General features: G+C 35.5%; 2 protein-coding genes across 2 annotated transcripts in view; both read right to left on the reverse strand.

The window, feature by feature from the left end:
• The window catches only part of LOC148955131 (N-acetylneuraminate (7)9-O-acetyltransferase-like), an 85908-nt gene extending 77371 nt beyond the window's left edge, over nucleotides 1–8537 (reverse strand). Inside the window, exon 1 of the mRNA XM_089108077.1 lies at nucleotides 8436–8537. Coding sequence (XP_088964203.1) covers nucleotides 8436–8518 — 83 coding nt within the window. The 5' untranslated portion in view covers nucleotides 8519–8537. The remainder of the gene's footprint in view (nucleotides 1–8435) is intronic.
• The window catches only part of LOC148955132 (N-acetylneuraminate (7)9-O-acetyltransferase-like), a 148835-nt gene that overhangs the window by 74389 nt on the left and 59340 nt on the right, over nucleotides 1–15106 (reverse strand). The gene's annotated exons all lie outside the window — the stretch shown is intronic.

A 15106-nucleotide genomic window follows, 5' to 3' on the forward strand; every position in this document is an offset into this window, starting at 1 on the left:
AGTATTAGTTTCCTTGTAAATAGCAGTTCTATTTTAATTCTAAGGGTAGCTGTTGAAATGTTAAATTCAAATTGCCTTAAAATAATCACGTTTACGTGGCTGTTGATTTTCATGGTATTAAAACAGTGTTTGGGTGTTTCGTCACCTATCTATGAGTGGTTTCGAGTGGTGTTTCGGTGTATCTATAGGTGTTTCGAGCACCTATCTATCTAAGGCACAATCAACGAGTAGTAATAAAGAGGAAACATTAGGATACAAAACGTTGTCAGTGACCAGGGAAGTTTCAAGGAAAATTACTAAGCAATTTTGCAATCTCAGGTTTTATATAATCTAATTTGGTTAGATGCATACACATCTACATAAGAATGGTCTCCGTTATGCATATAGGAATTATACCAGGTAGGAACCCAAAGCACGAGCTATTTGGCCAGGCATTCCTTAATATCTTAAATTTTTTACGATTTCATCGCAATTTTATTTTTTTGCATAATTCACCTTTTCCAATGTCTTTTATTTTATTTGTAACACCCCTCCCCCCCCCCAATTTTAGGCAGTCCAAGAGATAAATTCTGGTGTTCATAATACTATATATATTGAAAGCATTATCCGCATGCGCTGTCCACAAAAAAAAAACAACAACAACAAAAATACTGCAAGAATAAAGAAGCATTTTAGCTTAAATTTAGAATCCAGGCACGGTTCTTTTAAACACGAGAAAGACCTAATGTCATGTTCAATTAACTTTACAGCCTAAAGAGAAACAACAAAGAAAATAGATTTGCTGCAATTCGAAAGTAGCATTCGTATAAAACAAGAAAAAGAGGCAATCTCTGCTGTAGGTGACAACTCTTTTCCCCTGCAAAGTGTTAAGTTAGACCGCTCCAGGGAATCAATGCATAAAAGATGTTAAAATACACGACACTCGGGATACTTGGCAAAAAAACACACTTTAAAGCCTCAGAATTCCTAGAAAAATCATCTGACCTCTCTTCCAGTTAGGAAATAAATTCAAATGAACTGGTATAATTCCTGTACAAAAAATCACTAAAATGTCAGACACGAATTTTTGGGATATAATTCTTATCGTTTTCGAGAGTTTCTTTGGACAAATCTTCCTCTTAAAGAATATTCCCAACCCATCACGCTTTTGTGCAAGTAGGTATATGAATACAATAGGGTATGCTACATTCAGAGTTTTTCCACAATAAGAGGAAATCTATCACCCCACATAAAACATACCGGTTACTTAGTCCAAATACATTCCTCCAAACGATGCAAAGTTAGGGACAAATACCCCCCCCCCCCGGTATCTTTACCTAAAGGACCTTTCAACAGATGTTAAAAACACTTGGGCCTGAAAAGGACTTTTTGAGGCTTCAAACATCCTTCCCGCCCCCACTCACAAAAGCATTGACCCCTCCCTTTAATATATCATGTAAAATAGTACAGTGCTGAATATAAATTTATATAACCTTGAATAAAATGAATGATTCAAATGAGGCTTAAAAGTCATTGCGTGTAATAACCATTCGTTTACTATGGACTGCTCTAATTCTTTGGGAAGAGTGCACCATCCCGCATTTTTAGGGCCTCTGAAATCACGAGGCTAAATAAATAGCTTTTCTATATTACCAAATCGGTTGGAGTTCCCATAATTTTTACTCGAAAGAATTTTGGCCCTATTCAGGCCAAAATTGCACCAGGAAGTGTAAAAAATAATCACTTAGCTAGGTGCTATTAATTTCTTACCTAAAAAGGCCACAAGAACTTTCAATTTTAGAGCTTTTTTTTAAACATTTTGCATATGATGGTGTAATTTCTATCACCGCCCCCCTTTTTTTTGGGGGGGGGGTGTTAATTATTTTTTAAAATTATGCAATTTTTAACGCTAATAAAGTTTGATAGGTAAATTTGAAATTAATACAATTTTACATATTTGGAGTCAGGATGAAAAGAAAATATTTTGATGTTCATGCTGTTATCAATATTATTTTGTTTTCATATAATTGGTTACTATTGGCAAAGGTCACTCTTTATTTACAGTCCGTTCCGAAGAAATCGATTTGCCTTAATATCCCTTGATATTACTGTATTCATAGTATATATTGATATCACTGTCAGTATTGAGATTCCTTGGTATTGTGCCTTGATGTCGAACTACTACTACTACTATTAACAACTCACCGCAGCACCAAGCCGTCTGAGGCCAACACAGCTACGCACGCTCCTCCTCCATCCCAATCTATTCAAAGCCTCCCTTTTTACACCCGCCCACGAAGTTCCCATTTCCTTTAAATCTTTCTTTTTGACGTCCTCCCACCCCAGACGAGGACGACCTGCTTTCCGTTTAGCCCTAGACGGTTGGCCGAAAAGAACAATCTTCGGCAATCTGTCATGTCTCACTGACGGGAAAAGATGCAGTCAATCTGAAAAAGGAGGCAAGGTGTTCTTTTAAGGTTTAATCATTGAGCTACATTTAAGTTGCTTAAGGAGTCTAACGTCATTCCGCCCAATGACCATTATCTCTATAGACTTTAGTATTATTTTAGGAAGGGTAGAGGATGCGTCGACCAAATTTTCACTCTTAGGTTAATAATTGGGAAGTCCCTGAGTCATCAAACTCCGTTAATTCTCAGTTTTATAGATTACGAGCAAGCTTTCGATTCAGCTAATCAAAGAGCTTTAGCGAAGGTCCTAAATACATTAAAGCAATTAGTGCTATGCACGAAAATAACATTGCTGCGGTTGAGGTAGAAAATGAGGTTAGTAGCTGGTTTCGCGTTAAATCAGGAGTTAAGCAGGGTTGAGTTCTATCCCCATTTATATGGATCATTTTGATGGACTTTGTCCTAAGAAGCACAGCAAAGATAATGGGAGAGCACGGAGTCTAATGGGTAACTAAAACTACCCTGGACTTTAAGCATCCTAGATGAAAAAGTTAGAAAGACAACTTTTAGAGGTTTTGCAAGTTCAGGGTGCAAGAATAGGTTTGAAAATTAATCCTAAGAAGACTAAGTCACTAAGACTAGGAATAAGTGAAGGTGAAAAAGTGATCAAGTTGGTAAAGTTGAGTTGAGTGTCAAGTTGGAGATAAAGTTGGAAAGATGAAAAGATCGATCAAGTTAAACAGCTTCACCTACCAATATACTATTATTAGTAGAAAACGGTGGGTGCAGTGAACATGTTAAAAATAGAATAGCCAAGGCCCAGGGTGTTTTTACATAGTCTTGAAAAAGTTTGGAAGAACCAAGTCTATAAACCGAAATTGGAATATTGTAAGCAACATTGGTGACAGTGGTCAAGTATGATTCTGAAGCGTGGACACTCCAAAAAACGGAGGGGGATTTGCTAGATGTTTTCCAGAGAAATTGCCAACGGATGGTTTTGGGTATCCGTCTGACTGACCCTATTTCAAACCGTAGGCTGTACAGAAAATGCGGTGCAATCCCAATTTCTAGGACTATAATCAGAGAAAGGGTAAGATGGCTAGGACACCTTCTGCAGATAAAGGATGACAGATTGCCAAAGATCTTTCTTGTCGGCCAACCATCTAGGGCCAAAGGAAAAGCAAGTCGTCCCCGAATGGGGCAGGAGGATGTCATAAGAAAAGATTTAAAGGAAAAGAGAATTTCCTGGAAGGGTATAGAGAGGGAGGCTTTGTATAGATTATGAGGGAGGAGGAGCGTGCGTAGCTGTGTTGGCCTCAGGCGGCTTGCTACTGCAGTGAGTCGTTATTGTATTAGTAGGCTACGTGGTGCATTATCCAGAAAGTCTCAAATGCTGTTAATGTTTCCTTCATTATTTCAGCTGGCTCCCCAGAAAAATAAATAAATATAACTTAACTTCTTTGTGTACCTTAATTGTAGTTAAAAAGAATAAAGCATGTGTTAGATGTTCCCAGAGTATTTAATCAACATTTTTATTTTTATTTAAGCGACCACACCCATTTTAATATCTCAGAAGAGGAGTCATCGTATCCTGCAGAGCAGTATCATTTCCCTTTGCAGATGCCAAAACATGTACAATACACATAAAAAAGAATTGAATAAGGATGATCGTAGAAATTACGGCGGGAAGAATTTTATGAGTAAATTAAAAGTTAAAAATGCCTACTATTTATTTGCGTTTGTGGTTGTGGACACAAGATAACTGTCTAAAACTATTTGAGGTGTTTCAAAAAGGCAGGTGAATTCGAAGGACAAGGGCGTAGTTTACTTGCCCCATCTATGGCTCTCCAAATGAGAATTCAGTTTTGTTTTCTTTCGATAGAGTAAGCTTTTGTCAAAGCGGGGATATTTCTTTTTAGGGAGAAGAGGTGGAAGATGAGCAGCATCTATCTATACTACTATTAAATCCTCTTAGTTTGCCTTATTTGATAGAGTACCATTCATACTTTATAATTCTGTGAATAATTACTTAATCGGCTACATCCGTATTCTGCTATCTTTTCTACATAAAAGCAAGGACTTATTTATTAAGTCTCTGGGAAACTACTATAAATTCTAAGCCAGTTTTAGTCCCTTCCACCCGTTTTATACTTACGATCCGATTTATTTTCATCAAAGTTGGCAATCTAGGATTATAGTCAGGAAGTTCATAGGAATCAAAGCGACTATAAGCAGTAGCACATTGAACAGTACATATTTTTAACCCAAGTTCCATTTTTCCGACAAGACACCTGATCAACTGCAACATTTTTTGTCAGTGCTATTGATAGACTGACTATTTCTCAGCACCAAAGTAGATTTTGCGTGATCCTGACTCCTTATCCGATTTTTAAACCAGCGTCATATCTTTACCAAATTGATATCTTAATGGATGTAGTGCACTAAAAAAAACACGTTGTATATAATTTGATACATACTTTGATTATATAATTTGATATATAATTTTTTTAAATAATTTGATTATATAATCTGATTATATAACTTGATTATACCCAACTTTTATTTCACATACGGTAAAAGTTTAGCATTTCAAAATTTGTAAAAATAACCAGATTTACATAGCTATGGCAACGTGAAGTGTTGCGGCAACCTTTTGAAAGTCGTCGGGAAAAGTGTTGCAGAGGCAACGCTTTGATCCTATTTCTTTGCCATCGATTAAATGCCAACCGATAAGATTTCAACCCGTCAAAACTTTAAAATTGGTATACCTCAAGAAGAAGGAAAAGAAAGAAATGAAGACATGTGCCTTAAAGACAGTCCAAAAAAACGCTCTGTTCTAAAAACCGCCCTTATTCTATTTCCTGACATCCGGTCAGCTTTGTTAGTTACAAAATGCACCATACATACAAGCTAACGCTTTATTACTTCACCTTAAAAGGTAGTACCTAACACAATCTATGATGTTATTTCTAGAATTAGAGCATGCACAAGCTGAGGCTGTATCCTTCTGCCTCAGAATTTAACAACTATGAATTGTTTCCTATTGGTAAAAAGTAATTAAAATTTATGCCTATCACTGATTGATTTCCACATAAACAATTTACTAATCATTGCAAAAGAACGTCATTGTGTTTCTTTATCATTTATAAACATTGCCTACTCACTCACAAGAAAACAAATTTTCCCATCCTGAAATATATTTAAAACCAATTAAAGGTAAATAAACTATTACAATTAGGTAGCCCTTCGTCCCTGAGGATGAATAACCTTTACGATTCTTGTAAACAAGGACTTCTTTGTGATAGAGGACGAATCCCTAAAACTTAAACTTTGAAGCCTGCTAGTATCTGGGCTGTAAAGTTCAACAACCTAAAATTTCTTGATTAACGTATATTTGGCTCTAGGAACTCTCTTATCAAATTTCAAATAAATGGGGACACTTTAGTGTGGATGGTAGGTGGTACTCAGAAACGGTTGGTTCAAAAAGATGCAACATGTGAACCTTGTGAGATGGGAGGGGCAGGAGAAGCTTATGGAGGGACTAAGGTCCTACTTTCTGCCTCATGGTCGTTTTTGAAACAAATCAGGTCTTTGCTCATTTTTAGCACTGTCAATATCCAATTTTTTTGCGACGTGTACCAAAACAAAGAAGTTGTCAGCCCCTTGAAGTTTTCAGAATGGCGTATTTCATGAACGAATATTTACTATGAAAAATGGTAAAGTATAAATTCATCCAGGAGCATTGAACAGCATTAAAAAGTAAACTGTTTTAAACTGGTTTTGTTCAAAAGACCTTTCGTGTCGTTGAAGAACTTTCTAATATCAATATCAAACCAAGAAAGGAGCAAAGAGGAACCTCCAAGTTCTTTAGCAGTAAGAGGAATATTAAAGCTCAGGAGGTACATATGATACCATTCCTCTGCCTCTGTCCTAAGAACAGGAAAAAGCAATAGCAAACTTGACCAAAATCAAATATGACTTGCAAACGGTAGCCCTTTCGGACACGTGGCAAAATTCTTCTTTTCGGAGCTGAAACATTTCGATTTAACATTTTTAAAGAGATATTTAGGCGACGGAGCCAGGAAATTGTCATACATTTTAAGCTCTTTCAGGTCTTATCGTAACTTCAGGTTCAAACTGCAGCCTATTGGGTTGCCTGCTTAATTGGAGCTTTCCACCCGAAAGTTGAATAATTCAAACACAACAAAAAAGAAAAAAGAAAAATGACAACAACAAAAAGAGTCCTTTGTAAACGATCCATGGATATTAGAACTTATTTTTGCAATACAGCGCATTAAATTCAGCTTTCAAATGTCTCTAAACTGTAGTAGTAACATCACATCGCTTTTCTATGGCCATTGCGAGATTCTTTTACTAGTGTATTTGAGGTGTTCATTGTAGAGAAAGACAATACGTTTAAGTAAAGTTTAGAATAGATTCATACAAATTGGATTCTCAAAAATGATTTAGCATTTAATGGTCAAAGCAGTACTTGTCATTCTAGGACTCTAATCCTTGTTTATTAGAAAATTTTCTTATGACTAATCCCACGTTGTTTTACTGCAAGTTTGATGGAAGTTGATATTACGAAATGGGAAAAAGACTTGGCTAATATTGTGTACATACGATTTAATAGCTAACTAGCCAAATAAATGAATTTGTGGCGTTTTATAGTGTTGCAGTGGCATTTGCTACAGTATTCACCATCATTATTTTGAAAAAAGTTGAAATTTATTATTGCTGGATGAGAGTTGGTGCATGAATGACAAGTCATTCTTGGACAAAGCCACTTGATGCCAGCTATACGCTTCTCCTCCATGAATGATGTTCAATTATGGATTTTGTGGGGGAAGGCCTTGAGAGCATAAAAAATTAGGGAAATCCCCTGTGTTAATCTTACTTATAAATGTTTGCTGCAAATGGTTCTTACTGCAAATAATTCTTAATTGTTAGCGCGAATAATGAGTGCAGGCCATTATATATATGACATTGTCCTTACAGAAATATCACGTTCTAGGATTTTTATTTCTTGGACCAGTTACTTGATTCTTGGGAAAAAGAGTTCACTATTTTCGAGTAATTACGTTAGAGATGAAGCTAGATTGAGATTAAAGAGACAAGCTTGTCAACGACTATAGAGAAATTCCTATAGTCAGCAGTATGGCACAAAATTTAGTTGAATAGCCCCCCCTCCTACTCCAGCAGATCAGCTCTTACCAAGTTGAAACTTTCAAGGGTGGATCCCTTTCAATTGGGTTACTTTGAATTATTTTATCAATTATGATATGAATGGAGCTTGTATGAAGGACAAAAAAAAAAATAAAAACTGTATTTGTACAGATTTACTTATTTCGTCCGCTTCCTTCTTTTTTTAAAAATTTGGAGTTAGGACCATTCAATGGCTCGATACTGATAAATTAAAGTGAATTCAATTGAATAAAAGCTTTTTAAGACTTAAAATATTTAAAATATTACAAATGAAATGTTACATATTATTATATTCATAGGGTACCTACTTCATTTTTGTTGTAGTTGGTACCGCACCCTTAGACAAACATATAGGCTATATGCATAACTGTTGGAGAGTACTTTATATACATGCTTCTGTAATCCCCGTTGCTACATTGCACTGTAGACTGTAACGTCTTCTTTTTCCAAACATGTAACACATTTGATACCGCGCGTACTGACCCTGGGAATATACGTCAGAACCTTAGTTTAGTTGCTAGTGGTCGGACAAAAAAAACAACAAGTTTTTCCATAAGCTTCTCGTGATGTGTACATTGGAATCGCGTGTGCGCGAAGGCGGAGTATGAATCTTGTGTGGTTTTAAATACGTTTCACATTATTTAACGGAGAGTACACCCTTTGTCAAAACTGTATATTCTGTCTACTGTGCTACATCGTTATGAAAATACCGCTGATATAAATACAATTGATTAAATAAAGAAAAAAAGCTATAGATTTTTCTTAGATAGGCTCTCTAAATAGACTATAGATGTATTATAGGTATTCACTTTTATCTCCAATTCAGCTTATACAAAATACCTGTATCTGTCAAGACTCCATCGAAACCACCATTCCTGAATTGATCCGTCCGAAGTAACAAAAAGCCATCTCCAGAAAGGCATGGTAAAGATATGCTCAAAGAAAACCTATAAAAAAAAAACACACTTAAAACGTAAAGGGGGAGAAGAAGTAAGATAACAACCAATGATTGGCCCTGAAGGCTCGCTAGAAAAAGTTCAAATACTGTTTTAAGAGACTATTGACTCCCCCTCCAGGAAAAATCATATTTACCCCCCCCCAGGATTTGACTTGTTTGCACGTGTGGCACCTATGGTACGGACCATGATGGAAATCATGGCATTTCCCCAGACCCCTGTGTAGTTAAAATTTATCTTATATCATAAATAAATAAACACTTTATTGTATGATCTGTTTTGAGAAAGCCACCTATAAAAATCTACATTACATTACATAAGTTCTCATGCTCTGCCTCATTGATATCTGCTACAATATTGTTTTTTTATTCTAACTCCAATATGCTATAAGAGAAAGCTGGGCAAATAATTAAATAGAAAATGATTTTCAAAAGTGTTTTGTAATCCCTTTTCATGTAATGTCATCACCAATGGTTTGAAATGAATTTGTCAATAGCTTTTCAGCCCTCAGTAGCGAACCTAAACAAATAGATTTTCCAATTTCATTGTTATAATTGTCTCGTTTTTTATTTTTTGTTTTCTGCCAAGGTCCTGTGGCATTTGTTCACAATAAACTATACATTTACCTATACATCCACTATCAACCCTATTTGTATAGATAGTGTCCCAATTTTAGAGTAAACTCCTTTCTTTGATAAATCTCTTATGTGTGTAGTAAATTTACACAAGAATAATAAAGTATTCTTCTAATTACAATAGCTATACGAACAAATTGTTGTGAAATATCACGAAACAGAACTCATTCTACATTGATTTTTCCAAAATTTTCAAGATAATAGAATATCGATCTCGTGAGTAAAGACAAACTTATCTAGTTTTTCTGCTGTTACAAATATATCGTCAGGAATGGAAAAATAATCTCAAAACTGTTCGCATATGAATTGATATCTGCCACAGTCGTTGCATTGCAGCAACATAAATAAATACAAAGAAGAGCGACTGTTTTACAGTTTAACAATTCTTTCAGGCAAGCTGACAGGGAAGGCAGGTCTTTTTGAAAATTATCCATTTGGCAACGCCTGATTAGTTACAACTAATCATACGTTGCCATTGGGATAATTTTCAAAAGCCCCTATCGTCCTTAACTCTAAATAACAAGTGATTATATTCTAGCTATCACGTGGATTACTTTCTATGGTACTTGTGTGATATGCCCCCGACCACTGAAGCTGTTCATTCATTGACACCTTGTAGAACCGTTTTTTTTTCGTTAGTTTCTTTCAGCTTAGCGTGAGACAAGACAAAGAGAAGTGACAGAATAGATGGAAAATATATAATTTGGGCTAAATATTTGCACATTAGGGGAAATGGGGGTAAAGTATTTGGGCAGTGTGAAGTTAGAAAATAATTCTTACTACATAATATGCAAAATGCTTGTACCTAACACATTAGGCATACAGACCCACTATACTTTACCCCCCCCTCCTAATGTGCAAATATTTAACCCAAAATTGCTTCTAAAGTATTATATTTTTATCTTACTTTGGTATAGTTCATCAGAGTTGAGCGTCAGAGAATCATATTAAAATAATCAAACAGTTCGTGGTAACGAACTGTATAGTAAGAGCGATTCATCTCAATAGTAACCAATACTCTAAAAAACGGAATTTTAATATCAATAGATACATCAAAAGAATCTGATTTTTATGCTGATTTTAAATATATAAGTTTCACCAAGTTTACTCATATCAATCAAAAGTTGAGAGCCTGAGAAAATTTGGCTTATTGTCAAAAAAAAGAAGGAAAAAACACCCCCTAAAAGTCACAGAATCTTAATGAAAATCACACCATCAGATTCAGCGTATCAGAGAACCTTACTGTAGAGTTACAAGCTTATATCTGTAAGAGTTTTGACCAATGACTTGTCCCAGAATTCGGTAAGATCACCCCCCCCCGGACGCCCGTCCGTCCCCCAAACACAGCCAATCAAAATTTTGAGATGGCCATTTTGTTTAGCGTAATTGATTTCCAGATAGAAAGTATCTTTTTGAGGAGGACACTCCTTCACAACCCTCAGGGAAAGGGTTTTAAGTTATGCTCTGAGGGCATATAAGATCAATGTTGACACTGTACAGTCTATTTTTTATTTTTTCTTTAAAGCAGGGCACTTTATATAGAAGGGGTCGTCGTAGAGACTTCAAAAGGGGCTCATTCGATTAGAAATCGAGAGTTCTAGTGCCCTTTTTACTAGTCGAGAGGGATTGGAGGGCAACTAGCCCCCCCCTCACGGCAATCATTCCCCCAAACACATCCAATCGAAATTTTGAGACAGCCATTTTGTTCAGCGTAGTTGATTTCCAGATCTAAAATGTGTTTTTGAGGAGGACACTCCCCCTCAACCCTCAGGGCAAGGGTTTTAAGTTATGCCATGGGGGCATATAAGGAGTTATTAGAAGGTGTTGTCGTAGAAACTTCAAAACAGGCTCTCATTCGATTGGAAATTCAAAGGGCTAGTTCTCTTCTTAATAGTCAAAAGTGATTGGAGGGGAACTATCCCCTCCCCCACGCCCACCATTTCCCGAAACACATCCAATCAAAATTTTTATATAGCCATTTTGTTCAACGTAGTTGATTTCCAGATAGAAAATATATTTTTGAGGAGGGACACTCCCCAACAACCCTCAGGGCAAGGGTTTTAAGTTATGTCCTGGGGTATATAAGGTTTTTATAGAAGGCGTTGTCATAGAAACTTCAAAAGGGGCTCATTTGATCAGAAATTAAAAGGGCTAGTGCCCTTTTTGATAGTCGAAAATGATTGGAGGGCAACTATCCCCCCCCCGTCCATCATTCACCCAAACACATCCAATCAAAATTTTGAGATAGCCATTTAGTTTAGCGTAGGCTAGTTTATTTCCAGAAAGAAAATATACTTTTGAGAGGGACACTCCCCCAAAACTCTCAGGGCAAGGTTTTTAATTTATGCCCTGGGCGCATATAAGGTTTTTATAGAAGGCGTTGTCGCAGAAACTTCAAAAAAGGCTAATTCGATTGGAAATCCAAAAGCTAGTCCCCTTTTTAATAGTCGAAAGTGATTAGTAATATTTTCTGTTGTTGTTGTTGTTTAGACCAGGGCATTTCGTATTGAAGGAGTTGTCGTGGGAACTTCAAAAGGGGATCATTCGATTGAAAATAGAAAGGGCTGGTGCCCTTTTCAGTAGTCGAAAGTGATTGGAGGGCAACTACTCCTCCTTCCACGCCCACCCTCCCATTTGCCCATTATGTGTAAAAACTAAATTTTGCCTTAATATTAAATAAAAATGCAATGTGATAATACTAATTTCCAATAAGGCATCTCAGCAGTATCCCAAGAACGACTGAGGGCATTATGTTCAAACTTTCGAGGCTACTTCTGCTCTTAAAATTTAACCAAATCAAAATTGTGTAAGTGTATCCAAGCTATCAAAGAGAGTAAACACATTTTTTTGCGAATGGTATCAAGTTTTCCATTTCAGGTCAACTAGAGGAGGTATTAAACTAAGTTAAACAGTACCATTTGTGTCCAGATTTTTAAAATGGTTTATGTAGTTAAAAATTGCTGAAAACTTTTCTCAAGGATACAAATAGAAGGTCAAACTACAAAGTCTTAAAAAACGAAAACATTTAAAGTTTTATTTTCTTTTTCCCTGAAAAAATTATGTCAACATAAAACGAAACTAAATGAATTAAAAAAACATTTTCGTCAATATAATTTTTTCAAAGAAAAATAAAGAACTCAATTAAACCAAAAATGAGCAAAAATAAAATCAAATAATCTACCAAGCTCGAAGCTACCACAAATCAACATCGATAAATAAATGAAACCCAAAACGAACAGAAATTAACATAAATAACTGAGTCAAACTCAAAACGAGCAGAAATTAACATAAGTTGGGCGTAAAACCCCTATGCCTTCCCAAGGCCAGAACAAAATTTGCACTTAACTGAAAAAATACAAGTGAATGTGCACTGCCAGTTTAATATACATACACTGATATTTAGTAATCAAAATGTTAAAATTATTTGATTTATTAAAGTTATAAAAGTAAAAACATTTATATTTTTTTCAATAAAATGCAAATTTTGTTCTGGCCTTGGGAAGGCATAGGGGTTTTGCGCCCAACTTATGTTAATTTTTGCTCGTTTTGAGTTTGACTCGGTTATTTATTGTAATTTCTGTTCGTTTTGGTTTTCATTTATTTATCGATGCTGATTTGTGGTAGTTTCGAGCTTGGTAGATTATTTTATTTTATTTTTGCTCATTTTTTGTTTAATGGAGTTCTTTACTTTTCTTTGAAAAACTTATTTTGTGGAAAGCTTTTTTAATTTATTTTCGAAAAAAGGGGAAAACACACCTTAAAAGTAATAGAATCTTAATGAAAACCACACCATCAAATTCAGCGTATCAGATAACCTTACTGTAGAAGTTTCAAGCTCCTATCTACAAAAATGTGGAATTTGATATATTTTGCCAGAAGAAAGATCACAGATGCGTGTTTATTTGTTTGCCTTTTTTCTTTTCCCCAGGGGTGATCGTATTGACCCAGAGGTCCTAGAATTTTGCGAGAGGGCTCATTCAAATGGAAATTAAAAGTTATAGCGCCTTTATAAATCAAAAACAAAAATAAAATAAAAATAGAACCACTTTTACAAAAAAAATGCATTTTAGATGTCTTTTAATATTTTCAAACATATTTTATTTTTAATCAATCATAACCATATATGACGTAATAAGTGACATGATGTAATATCTAACACCGATTGTGTACTAATAAATATATATTACGGAATGAATGACGTGAAGTAAAATTGAAAAAATCAATTCTTATTTTATTTTAGTTTCTAGTTCAGAATCGCTAAAGTTATAAACTGCAAAAATATTTATGGTATCTGAACAATAATTTTAATCTTTTAATTTAAACTAGAAAAATACCTGAAATGTTTAAAACTAGTTTTATTTTTTGTTATATTAAATTAAAACATTAGGTAGGGGGTATATCATACAAGTGCCCTTTCTATTATTCGCTCTTTCCTCACCATCATCATTGGTTAAGTAGCTTTCAAGATTATTTCATGTAATCAAAGATGAACTTTGTATGCAAAACACAAAAGTATGGGTAACTTGTAAGAGTGGAAACTGGCACTAGTGTCGACAGAAAAAAAAACTATCAACCCCACCTAGCGTTTGGTGACACTTGGCATTTTTTTCCGTGTAATAATTAGAATAATTATTTTAAGTAGTACAACTGTGATAAATAGGGCAGTAATAAGTGTCTGATCTCAGTTCATGACAGAAAAACGATTGCATAGCTTGAACAAATGTAATGTGTCGCCAGACGCTCGTTGGCGTTGATAGTTTTTTTTTCCACGCTAGCGCCAGTTTCCACTCTTATAAGTTACCCATACTATTTATGTAAAACTTTAAAAAGCGCTCTAACCTGAACTAAAATTAATTTGCTAATCGTTATTCGCCCCATAGCAGATATTTATTGTAAAAATCTTGCATGTTACTGACAATAGTGAGTAAATGGGAGATGGCAATCTGTGATGGCAATCTGGAGATGGCAATCTGGCAATCTGCAATCAAATGGGAGATGGCAATCTTAAGCAATCTGCGAGTCGCACAGATCTTGTCTGACTTTCTGGAATTGCATTCTACAAAGCAGCAATTTTGGGCCAAGTATAGGGTCTCAAAAAGCGTTTTTTTGCACCCAAATTTTCATAAACATTCAATTTGATAAACATTCGGATGAATATGGAATTGACCTACGCCTTTCCTTTATTTGGAATAATGGATAACTAAAAACTGAAGCATGCAGCTTGGCTGTTGAGAGGAAAAAGCTAACCTCTTATCAGAGGCAACGCTATAAGTAAAGGCCCTATAGTAAAGGCCATACGGCTCCAATGTTTTATTATTTATTTATTTTTTTTCCCCAGAGACACTTTATATGGAAGGGGTCGTCGTATAAACTTAAAAGGAGGCTCATTCAATTGGAAATCGAGAGTTCTAGTGCCATTTTTAAGTGTTAAAAGTGATTGGAAGGCAACTAACACCCCTTCAATGCCCACCATTTCCCCAAACACTTCCAATCAAAATTTTGAGATAGCCATTTTGTTCTACGTAGTTGATTTCCAGATAGAAATTATGTTTTTGAGGAGGACACTCCCTCCACAGCCCTCAGGGCATGGGTTGTAAGTTACGCCCTGTGGGCATATAAAGTTTTTATAGAAAGCTTTGTCGTAGAAACTTCAAAAAGGACTCATTCGATTGGAAATTCAAAGGGCTAGTGCCTTTTTTAATAGTCGAAAGTGATTGGAGGGCAACTAACACTTCTCTCACCCCTACCTATTCCCCAAACACATCCAATCAAAATCTTGAGATAGCCATTTTGTTCAACTCAATTGAAAGTTCTGGAAATTATATCTTTGAGCAGGACACTCCCCCCACAGTCTTCAGGGTAAGGGTTATAAGTTACGCCCTGAGGTCATATATGGTTCTTATGGAAGGAATGCTCGTAT

This window comes from Artemia sp. Qi Xiang Cuo, chromosome 2 (genome assembly GCF_049724085.1).
Source record: "Artemia sp. Qi Xiang Cuo chromosome 2, ASM4972408v1, whole genome shotgun sequence".
Taxonomy (NCBI): Eukaryota; Metazoa; Arthropoda; class Branchiopoda; order Anostraca; family Artemiidae; genus Artemia; species Artemia sp. Qi Xiang Cuo.